Consider the following 23,364-nt stretch of genomic DNA (forward strand, 5'->3'; position numbering starts at 1 on the left):
GAAAATTATGAGATCGAAGGAAACATCGCGTATTTTAAAATCGAAACTAGACGAATACGTGGCGAGAACGCGAACAAATGAGAAATACTTGACAGTGGTCATTATGCGAAGATTTATCGAGAGGGTAAAGACTATGATCGAAATAGAAAAAGAAAAGTTCGAACATTCAGGTAGCAGACATTTCACAGCACCTAACTTTTACATCTAAATCTTCCGGCGAAACCCATAACCGAACTTTTTCCGTCTATCTATTTTCATTCCACCTATAGCTCCAATATCATCCATCTTCAGTACGATTTACTATTTCTTTTTCGTCTTACGGTATTAGCTTACGTTAATTAATTGTAAGTTGTAATCGTAAATCAAATAACTTTTGTTATACTCGTATAATAAAGTTCATAGATTTAATGGTAAATTTAAACACGAAGGAATAACAATTACGCGTATCTTTTCTGTCGATCGATGGATATTTGCTAGCACGAATAAATAATATTTGTTTGTGAAGTTCAAACTAGAAATTCCGGATATAGAAATTTTTTTACGGATGTGTTTTAAGTAAATAACATTTCAGAAAGTTGAAACTGCCCGCTTTCTGATATTTTTTACACTCATTGTGGTTGAAATATTTTCAACTTTTAAAATGTAAAGTTTCCTCAATTATTGAAAGCTGTTGAAAAAGTAATTAGGGTAATTCCAAAATTCCAAAACAGCGTCTTCTTCTCTTCACGCTACTGATTATAGGTCACAACGGAGAATATTAACATTAGGTGAACAAACTTCTTTCCTTCTGACTAGTAGAAATATATCCTCGTAGAAAATTATGGCTATCGAGTTGTCCGTGTAAACATACCACCTATGTGTCATGTGTTGCATTATTATTCACGCCATTAACAATGCGTGTCAATAACCCGTTTTCAAATACGAATCGTCCAAAGATTGTTGATAACGAAATTCAAAGAATTAGAAGACAAATCACACAGTTTGGCTAAAGTATCCCTCTCGCGATCACCATACATCAAAATTTACATCCACCTTTGCGGTTCTTTAGACATAAAATCGTAAATTTATATAAACGAACTTCCTCTACATTTTATATCATTCTTCTTTCAAACGGAGCGCAATTTTAGAGTTTTAAAAAAGAGAGTTTTTAACCTAGAAATGTATATATATTAACATAGATAACGTAAACGCAAGTCTACCGCTTCGTGTCTTTCCTTATCTTTCGCACGTTAAATCTGAAAAATTAAAGTTAAAATATCCGCTATATAGGTTAATACTTTTCTCTGGAGAATAACGAGTTCCATCGATCAACGTGTTAAAGGATATATAATTCCATCCAAAAAGAAGAAGAAACATATGTCACCATCGCACGATCTCTACGCGTCAGTCTGCGAAAAATTTACTTGCGTCAGATTGTAGCTCTCTCGAAACCATTCACTTCTTATCTGAACAGTTTTTCTATACAACACACAGTGTACGAGTAATTTGTATTTAAAACCGGTCACCCCGTATATATGTATTTTGGAATCGATCGTAGATATTACGGAATATTCGAAACCTGTCATTTTCCCGTAAAAGAGAAGAAATATTCCGGTGGCTGGTGTCTGGTTGGAAAGACCGCTTTTGGAAAAGCCGGGACCGTGGGTCGACGCACGATAACATTCAGGCCGGGCCGGTTTTCAACGAATCACGTCCACGATCTGGCAAAATGGTCGCGCTCTGATTCTATCGGCCTTTCGCTTTCCATTTGCGTGCAACGGGCCAGATAGATTTACGCATTAATTGTCAATTACTGGCCGTACGAACTACATGAGATCGTTACTTAACACGAGACGAGAACGATCAACACGACTAGAACAGATTGGATCGTGTATCAATGTTATACAGGGTGGTGGTTTATTGAGAGCTGAACAAATAGTTCAGCGAAATATGCTGCGGGCTAAAATATCGTTTGGAAGTAATCGATTAATATGCAACTTTAGACGAATGTTAGGTTTCTTCGTATTTTAGTGAGATTTATATGATTGGAGTTAGAGTACATAATCGTCGTACTGGATATTATGGAAAGGAATAATCTTTCGAAGCGATTCAGATAATTTTGAAACACTCGATACATTCAACCTTTTTTATATCTTTCAACGAGATTTATTTTGTAGTGGTTGTCGTGTTTGATCGTATGTTAGGACGGGTGATCATCTTGTTGGACGATGCGGGGAAAGCTGTCAGCTGTATGATACTTGTTCGCGTATTTATTTCTGTCATTCGCAAATATGTATGTCGCAATAATCTTGAAGTACACCATGTATAACGCAAAATGTAACAAGCTTACGTTTCTTCGATTTGCTACACTTGGAACGTCACTGGAGCAGCATGAAACGCTTACAAACTACAAGATCGACTAGTTTCGGGTCAAACTTCTGCACCTCGTTTTTCAGCTAACCTTTTTATGTCGAAACTAAATTCAACTTACTGCAAGCTTCCGCGTGCCGTTAATAAAACAACAAACAACTCGTTCTATATTCAGCAATCGAAAAATGAAATGCCAGATTTGCAGTACGATAAGTTACGTAACAATTAGATCACAGATCGCTCTAACCATACATATACATGTAACCAAATGAATCGTGATAAATTGAAGAAAGAAAAAAAAATAAAAAGAAAGGTTTTAGGAGAGTTGATGAATAATTTAAGAACGAAAAGATTAATCGACTTATTAAATATTTTTCTAATAGGAATGAAGATGTCAAAGGATTGTGAAGTAATTTGAGAAGAAAATATTAATTCAAAATTGGTAAAGCATGTTCGACAAGGTCTATGTGTATCTCAGAATGTAGAAAACCTGTTAAAACAGCTTCCAAAGGTCTGTTGAATAATTTGAAAGGAAAAGATTAATGCAGGAATATTGGCAAATTAAAAAAAAAAATATGTATCCCAAGAGGTAGCATGTCGAAGATGGAGTTAAAAAGATCAAATAATTTCAAACGAAAAATTAATTCACCATTATTAATGGATCAGATAAAGACTTAAAAAGCAGCTAAAGAAATGTTTAAATGGCTAAGAGAATTGTTGAATAATTCGACGAGAAAATATAAATCCAAATGATTAGCTGACTAGATAGACTCTATGTTTCAAAATGTAACGCGTTAATTCGCGATTTACTGCTGAACGAACGCATTCGCGAATCAATTGATGCAGACGAACAGCATGAGATTCACGATGAAAAATGATTCCTCCGTATCTCACGGGTTTCTCACGGGAAACGCTCTTTCGTTGCACGCATTCACAAACTCGAGCAGCTTGTGTTCAGGCTAGAACGTCGGCTAACTAATAGGCCACATATCGCGTGACGCAACATTCAGGCTGAAAACTGCCTGTTTCTCAAGACCTTACGCGGATCAACTCTTTCGAGCTGCTGTTGCAACAATGACGAGAAGCGTTCGATGTCTTACTGCAGATATACCGCTATGGAATTCGTTCACTTTGCTGCAAAACGAACGTAACGATGTGGTAACGAGTTCTATGTGTAAATTGTCAAAACTGCGGTGGCCTAATTCCGTTAGGTGACGTCAACTAACTCTCTGAAGGACGAATGCTTCTTGGCCAGTAAAACAAAAAAACTACTTCTTCGTGGCAATTTTAACTTTATTGCTTGAGAGTTGCAGTCAGAACACTGTACAGTTGGAAATTGTTAATTTGCGCGTTTTAATATATTTTTGATGCTATTTATATTCTTGATAATTTGATATAAATTGTGCGAAAATTATTATGTTTTCCTCTGACTTTAATAGACTCCTCATATTGTTCGGTAGATTTATTCTTCTTCTCATGGCAACGTAATTTATCGATAATAGAGAATATACGATAGATAATAATGAATTACTATGAATTAATTTGAATTCAATGGATTAATTGTATGTATTACTATGAATTAATAGACACAATGAATTGGAAGGAATTTTTAAAACCACACAAGGTGCCTCTTAGGTTCTTAAGTATTGTATTTACTATGAATTTTACGACGTACTATAAATAGTGGACAAAGTATTCCTTTTTTTATCATCTTTGCATTCCAGCGTTGCAATACGCATGCATAGTAGAAAGCAGAGTAGGCGTTTTAGATGTTACTGCAGATGTTTATCTACCCTGCTGATTGTCAAGGTAAAGTTTCTCAAATTAAACGTACATACTAAATGAGTTAGAAATTACCATGTTTCTCAAGACCTCAAACCACAATAAGAGGAGAATTGAAGTCATGTGCCTTTTATGAGTCACATCTAAACTATTTCAGTCTGCTCGAAGCAAAACAGAAATTTACCCAGAAATGGGAACAATGACGATAGAGAAGGAAAGTAATGACGAGTAAGTAATCAGTTAAACCTGTGACTTTGAGAACAACGTACGAAATTACGCGTAATAAGTAGCTCGTTTAAGTCTGGTTTCGAGGTAACGAAACGACGAGGTCGGAATTTTCCTGGAAATTAGATACTTTCACCGTAACGTACGCCACGAAATAGGTCCCGCGGTAAAATAATATAAACCGCCCTGTTACGGAAAAAGTGAAAGCATGCGAATTACGAGGACCATGAGAGCCGCGTATCGCGCTAGGAAATTTCGCGCGGGAACCATTGAACCAGCTTTCAATGAACGAAAATCGTTGAAAGGGGTTTGGGGAAATTGTACCGACTTTACTGCGAATAGAAAGTGAAAATAGTATACTTGGTGGTGCACACTGCTGTTGCTTAATGTTAGAAATTAAAGAAATTGTAGCTACAAAGAGCGATCTTCTTACTCCTAGCAATTTAAGTAAAGAAAGAAAAATGTTCAACGATGGGATTCTATTTCAACATTAGAATTATCAAATCCATGACAATGACATGTTTTATACCTTTTACTTTTGCAATTACATATCTTTGGTGAAATTAACATTAACATTGACTTTTATTGCGATAGAAATCTACTTCTACACATCGTACAGTTATATACTATATCAATTAAGTTATATGTATAGATATTTATTTTAGTTACATCATATTAATTAGAATTATTTGTGTGTAGCGTAAATTTCTGACAGACATAAGTCGGTAGTTATAGTATTGAACATGTTACATACTTACAATCGCTCACATTAGTCGTAAACAATACATTTTATCATCTCTTATCAACTAACTATAAATATCTCTTCAACTTTTAGACAACGATAAAATGTGCAATGTCATATCATGAAAATAAGAATGTAAGAGTAGCTGGATTACCGATTGTTAGCCAAGTAACATGCTCAACTATTAATCAACCATAGAACGTACGATATTCTATGATGAAAGCAATACTCCGGAGAAAGTGGTAAATGTTCTGAACGTTTGTGTCGAAGTTGGAACATAGAATAACGATAGATATTCTAAGGCTAATTCCCAGGCATAGAATACAAAAAGACTGCCATATAGCCTTATCTCGTTCGAAAGTACAGTTAACGCTTAGAAACGAAGGAGTACTTCCTGTAATCGACACGAGTTATGGTGCATTTACAATTTTTTTTATCGAACCCTTTTATCTTCCTTTCTAATGCGAGACTACGAAAGCATTCGAAAATGTTAGCTAATCCGTACGTCGTGTAGAAAGTTAACGAAGATAATTAAAAGTATCCGTTTATTGCGGAGGAACTTGAGATTCGCGAGATTCGTAGTCGACAGATCGTGGTACACGAACCTCGACACGCACTCTCGTCGTTTATCTGTTTTCCTGTTTTACCATTGCTTTCTCGCCTCTGTACCTAATTCGATTGCATTACCACGAAGCTGCATCGAAGTTAAAACAACCCTTTTCAACGGAACTTTGTTAACGTTTAGACTGACGTAACGCGGAAACGAAGAGAAGTCGAAATTGAGAACTCAACATTATTGGTAAATTGTTGTTTGTACGAATTCAGAGTGTAAGTACGAGGTTGAAGTTTAAGCAGGATTTCGATCAGAAATTGAAAAATGCAATTTCTTTACCTGTTATTTGTTCAATGTTATATTAATTGCGCAGGAGCGTACGGAATTCCTCGAAACAAGAGTAAAGAGAGAAATAACAGTAACGAGTTACAAGGATACCTAAGTGTAATTTTTTTTAATCAACGAAAATGCAAATATTTTTATTAATCCAGAATTGATTATTGGTATTCTACTATGAAACACTTCGAATGTTCTGAACAAATTAGCTACAGTAATTTTCTATAAATTCAGCGTTCTTATCGTCTTAAAGACAGCCTCACATAAAAGAAATTAACGAACCCAAGAATTAAACAAATGACGTAATTCTGTGCGCATATGAAGTAGTTGGACGACATTATCGTAACCGTGATATCAATTTAAGATCCCATTTTCTATCGAAGCTAAGATTTTCACTTAACAAAATGCAAAATTTTCAGTCACCTTACCAACGTATCGATTTCTATAGAATCTAATACAACTCTATACGCTACGATTTTCTAAATGTCTTAAAATAATCAAGTATGATGATTCTATATAAATTTCACATTTCAGTCAATTAAAAAGATAATATAAATTCTCTCTCTCGAGAGAGAGGGAGAACATCGAACAATAATCGTGCGATAGACGATAAGACGTTTGTGGATGTGAATTTACGATCTTTAACACGCGACACGAAATTACGCGCCCACATTGCTGTACGGGAATTCAATACTCTTGTTGCGAATTATCGCGAGAAACTATCACCTTTTTCCCAATAATGTCGCACACATAATCGCACAACGAAACACGAGTTTCGCGGCGTGTAATTCACAGATACGAAACACCGATAGAAAGCACCGTAATTCTTGCGTTAAATATCTGGCAGATGTTTGATAAACACGTATGTAGTTGTAATTTAAAAGAAAAGAAAACAAATTAAACTACGAAATTGAGAAATTGGGAAATAAAAGGTAAAATTTTGCTTTTTTTCTCTAATTGTATGAATTAGTATTACATAAGAAATTTATGTTTACTTTAAAATATCGTTCTACGAAAGGGAATTTTTATTTCTTAATTGATTAGTTTTATTCAGAAAATTGTCAAAACCAATGTCAGCCTGAAATACAAGCGATGATAAATTAGTGTAATTTGAGAATTTTGTTTAAAATTAATATCAATATTAAGTGTTAATAGCAGAACGATCAATCGATAATTAATTAATTAATTTCAGGCTATTTTATCGTATTTTATACTCCTCGTTTTCTATAGCAGAGGCTATTAAGTGCTTTTGTCGCTTGAAACATAACATACAAAATAAGATATTCTGAAATTAAATAATTTAACGCGACCTGTTGTGGCCACCTGTGACCCAGTGGCATCAGTTTAGTACACACCTGACGCCACAATTATAAAACTACGAAAAAATACTTTATTTTCACTTTGAAACTTTACTAGCGAAACTCAATTAACGAAATTTAATAATAAATAGGATTTCCCTCTGAAGAAAAAATTCTATTGTATATTTTCCACTTATTGTCTCATGCAGATTCATCCTGCACCCTATTGCGCCATCACTTACCCCATAGCTCTCATGACACACTATATACAATACTCAAAATTTGAGGAAAGCAATCTTTTAATTTTTCTTACCTTGTTAGAAACTTTGAAAACCATGATTCATGGTTATAATTATAAAATACGTAAAGCCATAATTACGGATATAAAAGACTCCAAAATTTATCAAAATTGTTTCCGTATCTTGAGTTTCATTATCACTGTCTTTACTATACTAAGGTGGTAGTTTCTGTATTATTCGTAGCAGCGTTACAACACGAACTTAACCATTATCGTAGCAAAAATTCCGGTGAGAGGTGCTCGAGATCCTTTTTTTAGAGGCTAAATCCTTCGTTGCAGTTAAGCGCGTAGCAAACTCGTTATGAACTCGTTCCCATGTATTTTCCAGGCTTTGTTGCCCTTCACTATTTACCTCCTATCTCGTGAACACTCCCCTTTAATTCCTTCCTCGCCGTCTTCTAATCACGAACGCGAAATGAGACTTGGAGCAGCGCTTTTGTGTACCGCATTCGGATCTCGGACATTACCGACATGCTAAACAGAACTTAATCTGAACATTTCGAAAGCACTTTCATGTGCATTGAGCAACAAAGTAATTAGAACGAAGACGGGAAAATGTGGATTTTGAAACTTTAGAAGTAGAATCTCACTGAGACTTCATGCATAGTGGTGTGAAAATGTTTTCGGAACTTTTCTTTATGCTCCAACATATATAAAGAAATAAGAAACATTCAGACATGTAGAGGGTTTCTTCATCGACACGATTCTGCTAATTATTAAGTACTAGATATATCTCGTCGTAAAATGTACTCTGCTCTTCATCAACTTCGAGAAGAATATCAGATAAGCATAATTCCTATTTTTTATTTATAAATTTAAAATCGTGTCAACGAGGAAGGCTATTAGCGACCATTGACTGAATTAAATAAACATTACAGGTACTTGTTACGTAAACAAATATGTAAAGCATAATGGTTCGTTAACAACGTGTGGGACACTTTATGGAAATTATATGACGTCGTATTAGCGGATAGTTCACAATCAGCTTTTATTTGACCTTTGATGCAGGCTGATACTTTACTATACAGTGCATGTATAAAGTAAATCAGTCTTATTGTTGTTATTGAGAAAATACGAAATATACCTAATCTGGTAAAAAACAGAAAAAATACGAATGTAATATTAAGTAATTTCTCAAAAAAAAAAGACGAAACACTACAATTTATCGTAGGTATGTTATTATATTATATTATATATATTATTATATACCTTGAAAACATCTGCAGTTCATGGTATATATATGTATCTGTATATATATCAGTATGTATGTATCTTTGCTTATTGTAACACGAAGAGAAGTTCCGGAAACTTGTTCACGCCACTGTATGTATTTGTTGCTGAAAGCAACAAACTGTACATACTATGAACAGTATAGATAGTTATCATGAAATTAAGGTAATTTGATGATTGAATTTTTTTGGACGATTTTCTCTTTTATACTTTTAATTATAATTTGAAGAGATCGGCTCAAATATCCCGAGACATTTACAATAAATTTTATTTAATTCATATTCAAATATCTCATATTTAAATGCGATATAAATCACTTTCCATCTGGTACGTTTTGTAGATATGATGAATCCCCAATCCCCCAATTTCGAGGTAAATTTCCATGTCAAAATACTTGAAATAGCTTAAAAAAATAAAAAAGTCTCCCAATTCAATTTCTATAGAAATATTCCACGTCTAAAAGCAACATAAATCACTTTCGACTTTACTTTAGAAATATACTAAATTCTTCAATTGAAAGACCTGTACGTATTTCTGCATAAATCATTTCTAATCTTTGCGAATACTGTAAATTCTTCGATCTAAAAATAAGTTCCGCTATATTAAATTACTTCGGAGTCCTAAATATTTTAAACAAATCCGATTTAATAATATCTGTATAAATATTCCACGTTTAAAAGTAACATAAATTAGTGTTCGAGCCTGGCATTACAAATGTGATAAATTTTTATATCAAATTATTACCAAGAATAATAATAATCTCAAGATCTTTGAAATAGAAAATGACATTTTCTTCTTTATGAATATTCTTACAAAAATATATCGGTACTACCCTAACTTTATTATTTCCGAATTTAACAATAAGTTCGTTCAAAGATGTTACTGCAATATATGTATACTTTTTATTCAGATAATTTAATTCACAAATTTTCATTCTCACACTTCACGTAGAGTTACAAAAAAGCTTTTTTTCTTCTTTATATTGAAACCAAACCAAAAACTATGAAGACAGAATCCACGTTTAACGTATCGTTAAGAGGCGAATCCCAAGAGCGCAGACAAGCGTAACAGAGCACAAAATTATTTTTGTAGTTGTTCAGTTTTGAGCACAAAATTAATTTATAGAGTTACAGATTTATAACTTAAGAATTTGACATCATAGATACATATATTTCGATCTACCAACAGTTAGTAACCATTAATTGGATTGCCATCAAACGTCAATACATCGAAGTATGATACTATGGAATTTGGAAAATTTATTAAAATTTTAAAGTTCACCCAATATTTGTTTCATTTCAACTTTTCGACTGTGTGACTTCTCCATTTTCTTACTTTTTTCCTTACCGGAATATGTTACAATAGTTTTACGAAATTTGTCAACGTGACGACGTTTCCAAAGAAATATCGTGATGCGTTTATATAGAAATGAGATACATTGAATTAGGCGTTCCATTAAAAGTTTCGTCAAGATAACAGGAAAATACGAGTATTTTTCCCGACTTCTCTTCAGTGCGAAAAATATTTCTCTTGGCGAAAAAACATTTTTTGAGAATCGAACGGAAAGTCATGTTCAAAATAGTACGAAAACTTTTATGGCACGTCGCCTCTATTCCCTTCAAAATTCAGTTGAAAATTTCACGATGAAAACTTTCAACTCTAAATGCAATATATTTTAAAATGAATTAAAAATTACATTCATATTATTAACCTAAGTCAAGTTAATAAGTGCACGATAAAATAATTTGATAAAACCATGAAATGTTTTTTATAGTATCATCATCTAGACATGATTAAATACTAATTTATCGTTAATAAATTTATTCCAATATTCATTATCATGTGACTGCAGCTACAATTTATAATAATAAGGCAAATTCAATTTTCTCATCTGTCATGAATATCGATTATTATTGTTATTATGTGTATAGTATACACGGTATATACATGTAATTTATGTCATATTTGCATAATATAATATGACTATATAATGATTAATTACATCTATAATTAATTATAAGCAAACATGTATTGTTAAAATATTATAATAAAATACGTGCATATAGAATAGGCCTTGCGAATGATATAGATATTACTATGTGACGTCATCATAAATTAGTATTTGTTTCGTAATACAAAATCAATATACGCTGCTAGAAACTTGTTTGAACATGTAATTAATTAATCATGATATGATGTATATTGTAATATTGTTATCTTTATTCTAGTTTATTGTATCAAATTGAACAATTTTTTTAAAAATAATAATTCTTACTAATTTTAATTCATTATCTACAAAATGTAATTGTATACACAAATTACATTTAGACCCTGAGACTAAAAAAGATTTGAACAACTTCGTCAAAAAAATTTGCACATCATATTCCAGTAAAATCTACCGGAAACTGCAGTAGAGCTCCAAAAAGTGATAAAGGTGAATTCCATGATAATTAGTTCACACACGTCCAAAGCCATTTAATCAGCCATTCAATTTTCCCTTATTACTATTCCACCCGAACACTTGTCTCAATAAGCGCTCAATAAAACACACATACACACGCTCAATAATTTACAACAAAATGCTCAATTTATTTCAGCAAGAAACAGCGAGGCTTGATAATGATAAATGTATACTGTATTTCTACCAATTTCCATACATTCGAACCTCTTTAATCATTCACTTGAAATTTCCCAATATTATCATTGTCCCGACTTCTCTCAGTTTAAAAAAAGGGGAAAAATTGTATTTAGCAAGTTTGTTGAGAAATTGTATTCATCCTATCAAAATTTCGTACATGGAGAAGCCATACGTACATTAGCCATATACCCGATATACCTGGTTTCATGCAAATTTGTATTTCACATATGAACAATTAAAGAAGTGAAACCTACATGGATACAGATTCGTTTCACACTCTAAATATTAGAATAGCTAATTTGCTTTGGATATCTTCAATATATTTACATATTATGACACACGCGTCCAATGCGTTTCTCCACCTCTATATTTCCCATAGAATCGACGATCTAATTCGCGGAACGTTTGAGTTCAAAGAAAGAGAAACCGAAGCTGGCTTGGCCCAATTACACGAAACGACCAGTAAAACTGAACTCTAAATTAGATATTCACCAAACGCGCAGTTGGAACATTTCTTTCCGTGATACTCTCATTCGGTGCAGTGGACCGTCCAGCTACGTGATCCGACCGGTTATTTCGCGCGTTGCAATTGCAGCTGGTAACCGGTGGGTAATTCAAATAACGCGCGCAATTGCACGGTCGGAAGCCGTTCGGAAAGTTGGCCGGTGAGGTTGCACCGAGCCCCAGGGGCAGGCTAATGCTGGTAATTAATTCAACTGGGGAATCTGTGTGAAATTTAAATGCACCTGCTCTATTGATTTTCCGATTTGACGGCAATTTTCACCGCGTAGGGGGCAGCACCTGATCGCCCCCATAAAATCCGCGCAGACGCGGAAACGCGTGCATAGGCTGGCTGCGAACATTCGATTCGTTATTCGACGATATTTCAGCCACAAAAAAGAAAGAAAACTCGAGCGTTGATAAGCGGCGGAAGAGTAGAAACGCAATTGCGTAATGGCCGTGGCCATTGTTTGCCCAGTACTTGAGCGAAAACGTAACTTTCGGATAGAACAGACACCCGATATGGGATACATCAGGCAAAGTAGTTTTCATTTTTTCGGCCCTCCTACGTGGAAAATTTGTATCTGCCAAAAAGTGAAATATTTCGGTTTATCTTTTTGCCTATTAATAGAATTAATAGAACGTTTGATTAAATGCAGGCGCTCGATACACATAGGCACACAAGGCAAACGCTTTGTCTTCTTTTCAATTAGGATGCGAGGCAAATGTTTAATATTAACGTTGGAAAGTGAAATTATAGTAGAATTTTGTAACTTGTTTACCGAGGAAGAATATTAGTTACTCGGTTATTTTAATTGTTTATTTGTCAGATTAAATGCATCTCGTATAGGCTGCACCAGGAAGTGATGCTTCCTTTTCTTCTTTATGCAGATAAACAGGAAAATTACACTGTGATATTTGCTTTATATTTATTTACTTATTATTGTAGAATTCTAGAACATTTATTATGAAATTTTAATGAACATTTAATTAAATACAAACACTAGACATAGAGAGCACCAAACAAAGATGTTTCCGATTTTTAGTTCTGATGCGTAGGAAGTTCGTAACATGTCAAAAAGTGAAATGTTTATTTTATTCGGTTGTTTGTCGCAGCAGAAATTTATATTATTTGTTGGAACGAAAGGTTAATTAGCATTCGAGTAAATGCAGTCACCTCATATAGAATGCACGTGGAAAATTGTTTCTCCCTTCTTAGTGCAAATTTTTGCGTGGGTTCTTACTCTACCGAGGAATTAAATGTTCATTTTATTCGTTTGTTTGTTACGGTAGAATTCTATATAAATAAATATGTATTTATTGGAGCTGTATTTATTAATTGCTACTCGATTGCGTGAATTCCACGTAAAGTTTACTGATATGAACGCAAATTCTACTATTTTAATTTAAAATCTATCAACTGATTGATTCGATTGAACACAACTGGTTGACATATACACGTGCACGTATATGAAATGTTACATTAACTCGTTTAGGAAACAGAGCTGTTAACTGTCTCGTCTGGAATGCGCCTTAAGAACGCTGATTAGAAATACTACGTCCATTAGAAGCCAGTTCTACAAACACTTTTCACTTGCCCTCCGCGTGAAAAGTGTACCAGTACTTACGCCATAGTTCGGGCCTAGAAAATTAATGAGAGAAAGTCGAGTTTTTCGAAGCGACTAATTTATTCCTCATACTCACGCCCTTGGAACTTTCCTGTACAATCAACTACTGCTGGTTGATCGTATACTGCTGGTAAATAAGTTAATTGATCTATTCTTAACAGTCCATTACGAATAAATCGATGAACAGCTGTTGCCATCACCGTAATGTTGACAAATTAACGAAATGACGACTCGTTGGCTGTTAAACTTGTTTAAATTTAACTTCCCTTAAAATGTTCCTGAAATTTTCATTAATCATGTGTAACTTTATTGCAGTAGTTATATTATAGTATAACTCGACTTGTAACTCAATAATTTGCATAACTGAATAACTGAGTGACTCAACTTGACTGGAATTATCATTAAAATATATTTCAATAATTCGTTAAGCGGAGAATCTGTTGGCCTTATGATTTTTCTAGTAATAAATCGACGATTACAATTTTCAATATTAAATATAAATTGATAAAATAATTATGTTTACATAAACTGGATAATTTCTATTTAACGATTCTCAATCCGAGGAATGAAAATTGAAGTTAAATTAAATTTTACCCTAAATATAACACTTTTCTAGAATTGGAATGGAACATGCTAGAAATATGGCTCGATGTTATAAGGTTAGAGGTTAACTTTGCTCAGACAAGAAACACGTGAATTCTAGTTCATGGATTAAAATAGTCAGAAAATTGAAAAATATCAGAAGAAATATTCTCCGACCTACAATTTCCTTCCATCGATTAATTTCTAAGAGATATCAGCTGCAAAGAACTTGGGTAATTTTCTTCAATAAGTCTGCTTATTACCAACGATCGTTCATTTCCGATTACATGCACAAATGAAAATTGGAAAAGTGGAAATTGGAAATTACAATTGTTCTGCCTAGTTTCATTCGACTATGGTCCCTGGCCCATCGATAATAGTAACGACAAGAGAATTGCAAAATATTCGAGAGCATACAGTGACCGAAAATTTGTCGATCATTCGTTGATCAACATGATCGCTCAATAAGTTCGATTTCACGGAGGAATGACAGCTCGTTACATTAAACGCGCATTTCGCAAAATTAGGAGCATCGAGTGATCGAACGGTTGCTTCAACTTCGCAGACATGAATTTCGAAACACACGTTTCTCAAAACAATCAGAAAACTCAACTAGCTGTCAGAGAAAATATTCTTCGAACAAGAATTTTTTGCGTTCGAATCTCAAACTCCCAAGAAACTGAAATCGCTAGAAGTTCCAGTAACTCGCCCAAGACAAGGAGTGCCCTCATCATCGACGATCGTTGGAAACTCGTTCGTTTCCGGGTTCACACGAGGATGAAAGCTCGTGCAGCATCAAGTGGAAATTTCTGGATATTACGACCAGCCCGTAAAAAAAAAGTGCAGTGAAATTCTTCCGTCTTCTCGCGAGTTTCACTGTTACCTTGATTCAAAGAGAAATGACAAAATAGCGGCGGAAACAGCCGCGATAGATGCAACAACGGCTTTCTATACTTCCTTTCTCTGCATCACGCTACACTTTTCCTGTCCTCGTATTCCGACAATCGAGAACTATACTCGTTATACCCGATATACTTTGATCTCTACTTTCGTAATCGAGCAATTTGCGATATAATGAGAACGACGTGAATTTGCCTAACGATCGAACGTTATTTTTTCTTTCGCAGAACGCTCGTGTAAATGGTCCCATGGTCTGCCACGATGCGGTCGACACTAACGTTGAATTGTAAGTAGATCAAACTTGGACACGTTTCGAAAACATATTCAAAAAAGGAATATAACCTGATTAGGGTAGAAATTAATTTTGATATTAGACACGAGTTTATGATTTGGCTACATGTTATTTGAAAATAATTTCCAATTAATTTATTTGAATAAAATGATTTCTTGAAACGATCTCGCTTCGAATTACTTCATTTAGTTATTAAGTTAAATAATTGTTCATTTCAAACTACTTATATTATAATTCACTATTTCATTATTATTCTTTATTTCGAATAGAATTTGTCCAAGCCTAACGTAAAGCCTTTCTTTGTCTTTTTTGTTCTACTTTAATGCATCTACTTCTTGGATTAATTGGTTACTTACGTTCTTTCTTTGTGAAATGTTTTAATCATATAATTAACATTTTCTCCATCTACGTGATATGCAAAATACTCACAGGTGTCCTCGCGATGGGCCTCTTTACCTGCATCGGCGCAATCACCGTATCGATAGACCGTTCCGATAACAAACCCGTAAGTAGATACCGTAATCGAGTTGCGGCAATTAATTGTTCTTGCGTGTGCGTGAGCATCGTTGCCTCGATTTGTTTATTTTTACCAGTGTTAACGAATAAATTATGTTATTTAAACGGAGAAAGTACACACAGGAAAAGAATTTTTTCTCCTTTTTATTGAAACACTTTTCATTTCTATTGAGTTGATGAGAAATAATGTCGGTTTTTTATGAACTGGAAGTAATAGGATGAGTTTCATAAAAACTCTTTTGCTTCAAAGGTAAAGATCATCGTATGAAATTTTACAGTATCAATAAGCTTTATTGGTAAATTGAATAAAACCTTTGTAATATTAGATATTGTAATTTTTTTATTCATCAGATATAGAGTATCAACAATAATTTATAATTTCTATAAAATGTTTACGTCTACAAGCTATTAGTAGAAGGCATCAATCTTTCGACTGCACATAATCCAAGGGGAAGAACTTTTCCTTTTTCATGTACAAGAACTGAGTTATATAAACAGTGACCCTTTTTGTTGAAACTCCTAAAACGTTTAACTTCGAAACTGTTTTAATCTAATGCACACTGCACACGATCCATAACAGTCAAGTTATGTACACTAAACGACTCTTGGCTGGCTGCAAAGATGACGTAAATTTTTAGCTAATATTTATCCAATTTCTTTAATCGATTCTTTGCTTATACAAAAAATCGTTACAAAGAATCCTTCGTTGTAATATTAAGTCGAGTACTGAATATTTTAAAAATTGATGTTATTCTCTTGTCGACTCAACGTTTTATCACTATAACAGTTTATAAGACAAAGTCTAGTCATTAGTGTGTTTGAATGTCTAACGTGAAGCGTCAACTAAATTTACTTAAACACCAATACATCAATTAACCAATTTATAAAACAGAACTTCAATTCACAGGACACTTGATTAAGATGAAATTACACTACAATGGCTTTTACAAAACATCTAATTATTGTATCAAAAATTACAAACATTTTCGCGAAATATTCATGGAAACTAAACATAATTAGACTGAAATCGAGCCGTGTACAATACAATTGGCGAATGAGATACAGCGAAATTGTAAAATCATTTTGATGTTTAAATTAATTCATTTCAAATATTTGATAAACAATTTAATAAAAGCCTGAAAGGTAGGCAATCAAAATGCCAATTAAGACTGTAAGAACTATAGTAGAATTATATTATAGAATTCATGGATATTGACATATCAAAATTGCTTTCTAAGTAGCGATTTAACGCTAGTCACGTGGAGTTACTTGACTTCCACAAGATCTATTGTGACGGAGAAAATTTATCTCAATTACACCCTTGAGATAACTAAGCGGAATAAGACGTTTGGAAACACGACGACCAAAACAGTCAATCATGATAGGAATTAATCTCAGCCTCGAACAGCCAATATCCGTAAATTCTACTATACAGGGTGACAAAAGTATGTGATTATCGTTTTTAAACTACGTTATGATCATTGACATTAACAGAAACTCAAAGCTTTTGAATAAGAATGAAAGAAATCGTTTCCTATTCTTGTTTCTCGATCTTTCTTACAAAAAGTCATTCTCAAATTTTCCAATAATTATGATATTTACACGAATGATATTCAGATAACACATAAAGGCTCTGTCATTCCATTTAACGCTTCACAACCTCGCTACATTTCATCCGCTAATTAAACCCAATAAATCCAACACACTACTCCTCTACCTTCACTTCACAGCCACCAACGCGATCATCGATGATTGCAAACGGCTGGCGGCCGTTGACAAACGGCTACGAGGAGACGATCGGAACGAACGTGTCCCCATCCAGCAACCTCGAGCGGAACGGTCCTCTTCATCCAGTTCTAGGCAAGCTTCAAGAACACATGGCGGCTTCTGAAAAATTGAAACCTCAACGGAAGGGTAAACCATCTTCCTATCACGACTACAATCCGCCCAGTATACTAGGCAGCTTTACGGTCCTCGGCCATGCTGCCGCGAAAGCACGCGGCGAAGCTCAATCTAATCACAATCATCCTAATAAACATGTCGCTTCTGAGACGCGGGAGTACACGTTTCTGATACCTCCGCCGAAAGACGCGTACCGTTTCGACCTGGACCAACACCGGAAACCCATTTTACGAGACAGCGCGACGTACTTGCGACAGCCACAATTTGGCCCGCCAGTGCATCAGCCTCCGGATCCAATAAAGGCTGCCACGTATTTTATTAAAGGATACACCTCCACCACGAATTCTCCGTCGTCACCGTCTGCACCCACGAAAAATAGACATTACGCTGAACCTTACGTCCCTCAGTTGCTGCAACCACCCAGGTATCAGGTGAAGCCCTTTGAATCTCTAAAGGTGTCCAACAACGCGAAGCCATATTTCCAACCACCTGGTACAGCGCCGGCCAACGATTTTGGAAAGGATAAACGACTATCAGAATACGATCACAGACAGAATCACGACAAGTATCCTGGACAGGCTCATAACGATCACGTTATTAACCCAGCTAGTACAGGGAACTTTTTCAGCCAAGTGAACCATCCTTCTCATTCTTTCAAGACGTCGTTCGAGAGAGATCCCGCGTTCCTGGTTCACGAGAGCCACGAAATTAGTTACATCACTCCACCTTCTGTCTACAATCCGTTCAACTTTAGACCTTCGTTGCCTTACGAAACCCTACTTCCTCCTGATGTGTATTCATCTTCTACTCCCGCACCCACTACTCCTCGTACGCAAGAATCGAGTAAATTCCAACAACAAAACAGAGATGCTGTACAGGATTACAAGAGACCAAGTCAAAGTACTACGAGTAAGCAAATAGAGAGCGGAATACAAAGTGAACTGCTGCCGACAGCGGGTGTTGGTAATACCTACTACGTGTCAGAAGCTCAGGATCTAACTCCACCACCTTCTTCATGGCCAGTTCCGAAGAACAAGTATCAGACGTCCGACATAAATGAGGTTCTACCTCGATTAAATCCTCCGTCAAAGTTCAACCAAGAGCCTATAGTATCTAACCAGATCCCACAGGCACCAAAGGTAGTGTTCATCGGCCCTCAATCTCAGCAGCCACAGTTCCAGACCTCTGTTTTGCCGATCGATATTCGACCAGAAAGTGGAGAGACGGAATACGAGACTCCAGAGAGTATTTCACTGAAACATTTCAACGAACAACAATATTTGATCCAACAACAACTGCTGCAAAGAGATCGGCAAAGATTGGCTGAACAGGAGAGGCGACAGCAATTGGAGATCGAGAAGCAACAGCAAGAGGAGTTGAAGAAGAGGCAGGAGGAATTGAGGCAGCTGTTGGAGCAGCAAAAGGAAGAGGAAGAGGCGAGGCTGGCTGTGGAATCCGCGAGGAATCAGACGCAGGAATTGGCGAAAGTCACGGAGGAACAATCGCCTTACGCGATCCAGTTGGCAGGATACGAGATCCCGAAGGTTACCACAGACCTGACCGCGGTGATTACCGAGCAGAGCAGCCTTGGCGAGCAGCCAAAAGTTCAACAGTCTCAGGTAGTATTTGTTCCTGTGGAAAGAGTGCTTTATAAAATATTTGGCTACTGCGGAACTCCCGGAAACCGACAGTTAATTCTCCACGGCTTTACTTACGAGATTGGGGGACAGGTTGGGTATTGTTTGAACAAGGACAGCTTCGGGGAAATGCGCAATAAAGCAGGTTTCTTATATCGTAGGAAACTTTCGGAATTAATTTTATTGTACTACGAAATACGGTTTCTCGTATAGTTCGTGCTAAAACCACTAGACATTTGTTTAGAGTTTTTCTTTGTTTGGAATTTGGTTGGAATGGAAGTAGGGTTTTTTGTATTAAAAAGTTATTTAATGATCTTTTGAATGGTTCTTTATTCAGGGAAGAGGGACTTTTAGGATTAATTAATGAGCATTGTAATAAAGATTCTAAAATACTACATCTCAAATGATTTAATGGAATAGAATTTGAATCGAATAATAACAAGACTCTTGCCAAATACAATTAACTAACCGCAAGATCAATGCTACACATAGGTCTTAACCACGTTTCCCAAATTTTTTAACAAACTTTTAAAATTCCATTGCAGGTAACCCAGCCCGACTACGTGTTCTCGGAGCGCCCCACTGGCCAGGGCCAACAGTATCAAGATCACTCGCAGAATCAGCAAGAGCAAGTGAATTATCGAGAGCAGCAGACTGATATACGGCCTCACAGACCGCACAAGCCATCGCGCGAACACTATAGGCGACGAAAACCGAGTACCACGTCGTACGAGCCAACGCCTACGGAAGCTCCAATCCAAGTTCCAGAAACTTCTGCTCCGGTGACGTTGCACGTTGAGGAAGTGCCTATACAGACGACCATCAGAACCACGCCAGAAACTGTGACACTGGCGACAGTGAGCACGCAGAAGCCCAGGACTCGAAGACCAGGTTCTCCAATACGTCGAAGAAGACCAACGACCACTACTTCTGAACCTGTCACTGTACCATCTGCAGAGGACTTCCTGAAGTACGAAAAACAAGAAGAAGCGATACATCACGTAGACGCTACAAAACGAAAACGAATCAAACCTACGCAGTCTGTTTTTGAAGATACAGTAGCCGAGAAGAAAGCTAATATCAGAAAACGGCCTGGTCATAGAAACAGGGTGAACCCAGGCGAACCCTTCGAAGCTGAGATCGTCACAGAGATCGTTCACACTCCTCTAAACACGTATAAGAATCCAACTGAATCCATTCAACCCTATAACGAATACACTACTCGTTTCGTGACCAATCAACCTAATCAACAATTCGATTATACGTCTCCAAAATTCGCGACAGTGGAAGATACTACGCAGACCATACCGCTAGAATATTACACCGAACCGACAAAGGCAAGACCAGAAGAAGATCCAAACAACGAAAGTTATAAACCGCAACAGGGTTTAGACGTGGCCACGAATATTCCCCTAGAGGATTTGTTTATCAAAACAGAGGGTAATTACTTCGATCGAGCGACGGTGTTATCCACCAGCGCAAGTATAAGTACAAGCCCGAGCACAAGTCCCAGCGTCACCACGATCGCCTCAACGACGACATCCACGGTGCAATCGAGCACGCCAACGCCACCCTTAAGCTCCTCTACGAGCAGATCCCACAAGATCCGGCCGATCAGGTACGGGAACACGACCAGACCGCGCTTTAGCATCAAGGACTACAAGAGCCGGATGGATTACAAGAGCAGATTAGCTCAAATTTCGAGCACGGAGCCGTCTGCGACACCAGCGCCACACACGAAGCAAAGAGGTTCTAGTCTGAAAAGTCAACAAAGTCAGCAGCAGAACATGGAAGGAGCAAGGGAGACGACAGGGAGATACAAGTACGTCTCGAGGGTAAACTATAGGACATCTTCGCCGAATCCTCCAGTGGTGAAGGATCAAGAGTTGGTGGCTGAAGATACAGCTTCTTCGACGACCGAAAGAACCAACCGTTTTGTGCCAAAGAGAAGACCTATCAGCGGTAACGTATACAGAAGCAGAATCTCAGGAACCACCAGTAGCCCCAATAGATCCCAGAATCATTACGAGAGCGATTCTCAGTCGAAGCCAAGCACAGCTAGAGCAGAGAACGTGTTTTCTTCGTCGGTTCGACGACGACCAGTGATGAAAAGCAGACTGTCGGCGCAGAGGGAGAGTTCAACCGTAGCGTACACGGATAGAAAAGAAACGGAAGCCACTGAAATGGCCGCGGAAGAAACCAGTTTCTATTCGTCGGTCACAACCACTGGCACCACCAAAGTGGCCGCTAACGAGATCCCCGTTGAAAAGGAAGAATCAGCTCCCACGAACGTTCCGACGAGGTCGAATGTGGACGAAGAGGTGAACGAAGCGGAAGAAAGTGAAACTGGACCGAGTTTTCACCCTGAAAATGAGAATCCTGTAGGACCGGTTCATACCAGTACCGACAAAAGTGTGGACGAAAGTCAACTGAAGGAAACTAGTATCATCGAGCAACATTTCACGACGAAGACAGAGGAAACCACGATACCAAACGACAATAAAAGCACGGAAGCTACGACAACGTTCGAAGTTCGATCGGAAGAGGAAGAATTGTTTGCGAAAGCGTCGCAAAGCGTGGCGGACCTGACCAGTTCTGCTTCTGCCCTTTACGACAAACCTGGAATGTTCAAGGCCGTGTCCCCAGAAAGCAGAGTCATCGCCTCGCACTTCAAAATCCCCACGGACGAGCCGACCCTCCCCATCGAGGCCTTCTTCCAGGAATTGTCGAAGAAGAGCTAAGTGAACACTTTAGAGCTTTTTATCCTTTCAAGAGATCTTTTTCGTAATCGAGAAGGTCGATGATGGTAGCTCTTTAGAGTACCATTTTTAGAGGAACTTCGAGTGTTTTACAGTCTACAATACGTGATCGTGGACGTAACATTTCTTTGTGGAAATTAATCGAGGTATTAATTTGAGTTAAAAGGCGATTGAATGGTGATTTCGTTATTTAAGGAAGGTGATGGTGAGATTAATTTATTTAAGGAAAGAATGGTATATTAAGTATAAGAAAAGATGAAAGTCACTCACTTAGACTTTCTAGATTTCTAGATTCATTCTTTTCGTAAAAAACTTTTATATAGATCCAAGGTATACCTAAAAAAATTAGCATGTTTGTAGTTAATGAGTTTCATTTCCTCGACAGAGATTCGTTATTCAGCATAACATTACTCGACTCACATTTTTATAAACTCACACTGACCAATTAGAGGCTTCAATATTATTCTTATTCAAATTTCTCGATGGAAATTCTATAAAAGATATGTGGTTTATCATGAGACATAAAGTTCGAGGAAAACATATTAATAGCTTTAGTACATCGTATTCGAAAGATATGGTGATCATTATCTATTTTATACGTTCAAACTTTATCAAGCTCTATAATCGTTAATAGAGGAGTTTGGACTTTTTCTCTCTCTCTCTCTCTCTTTATTGGCCTATTAAAAGTCAACGATGTATTAATATAATATATGTTTCAGAATATTTCTCAGTTACTTTACATTGCTGAATTGTATCTTCCAAGAATGAATTTCAAGGACTTTCTTGATATTTTTCTCGTTTATATTTCTACCATCTCCTCTTCTTCTTTCTTTATTTTATACTTTCGATCTATGTAATTTATTTTACGAGAAAGAATTAATTTTCGCAGAGACATCATGTCCACGATCTCCTTTACTTTCCAAATGAAAAAATTGTTCGAACGAAAAAACATGGAATTTTTATTCTTCTTCAATATGCTTTCCCCTTCACTCTTTCACTTTGTCCGTGAATTAGCACCGTTCATATTATCGTGTAAATAATTGAATTAAAATACCAAAAGTGTGAAATTCATTAATTAAAGAATCCCTGGTTTACTACTAGTAGAAACAATGGCTCTTGTTTGAACGAAAAAATTGAAAAAAATGTTAAACGATATAATACGTCAAACATGCATAGAAACATTGTTAGATCAATTT

General features: G+C 36.3%; 1 protein-coding gene across 1 annotated transcript in view; it reads left to right on the plus strand.

Moving 5' to 3' along the window:
- Positions 1–22,714, plus strand: part of LOC126920508 (uncharacterized) — a 50,311-nt gene extending 27,597 nt beyond the window's left edge. The window contains exons 2-5 of the mRNA XM_050731022.1: positions 15,290–15,348; positions 15,786–15,859; positions 17,601–19,391; positions 19,955–22,714. Of these exons, the coding sequence (XP_050586979.1) occupies positions 15,303–15,348; positions 15,786–15,859; positions 17,601–19,391; positions 19,955–22,150 (4,107 nt within the window). The 5' untranslated portion in view covers positions 15,290–15,302 and the 3' untranslated portion in view covers positions 22,151–22,714. The remainder of the gene's footprint in view (positions 1–15,289; positions 15,349–15,785; positions 15,860–17,600; positions 19,392–19,954) is intronic.
- Positions 22,715–23,364: the final 650 nt, after the last annotated feature.

This window comes from Bombus affinis, chromosome 9, assembly GCF_024516045.1.
Source record: "Bombus affinis isolate iyBomAffi1 chromosome 9, iyBomAffi1.2, whole genome shotgun sequence".
Classification (NCBI taxonomy): Eukaryota; Metazoa; Arthropoda; class Insecta; order Hymenoptera; family Apidae; genus Bombus; species Bombus affinis.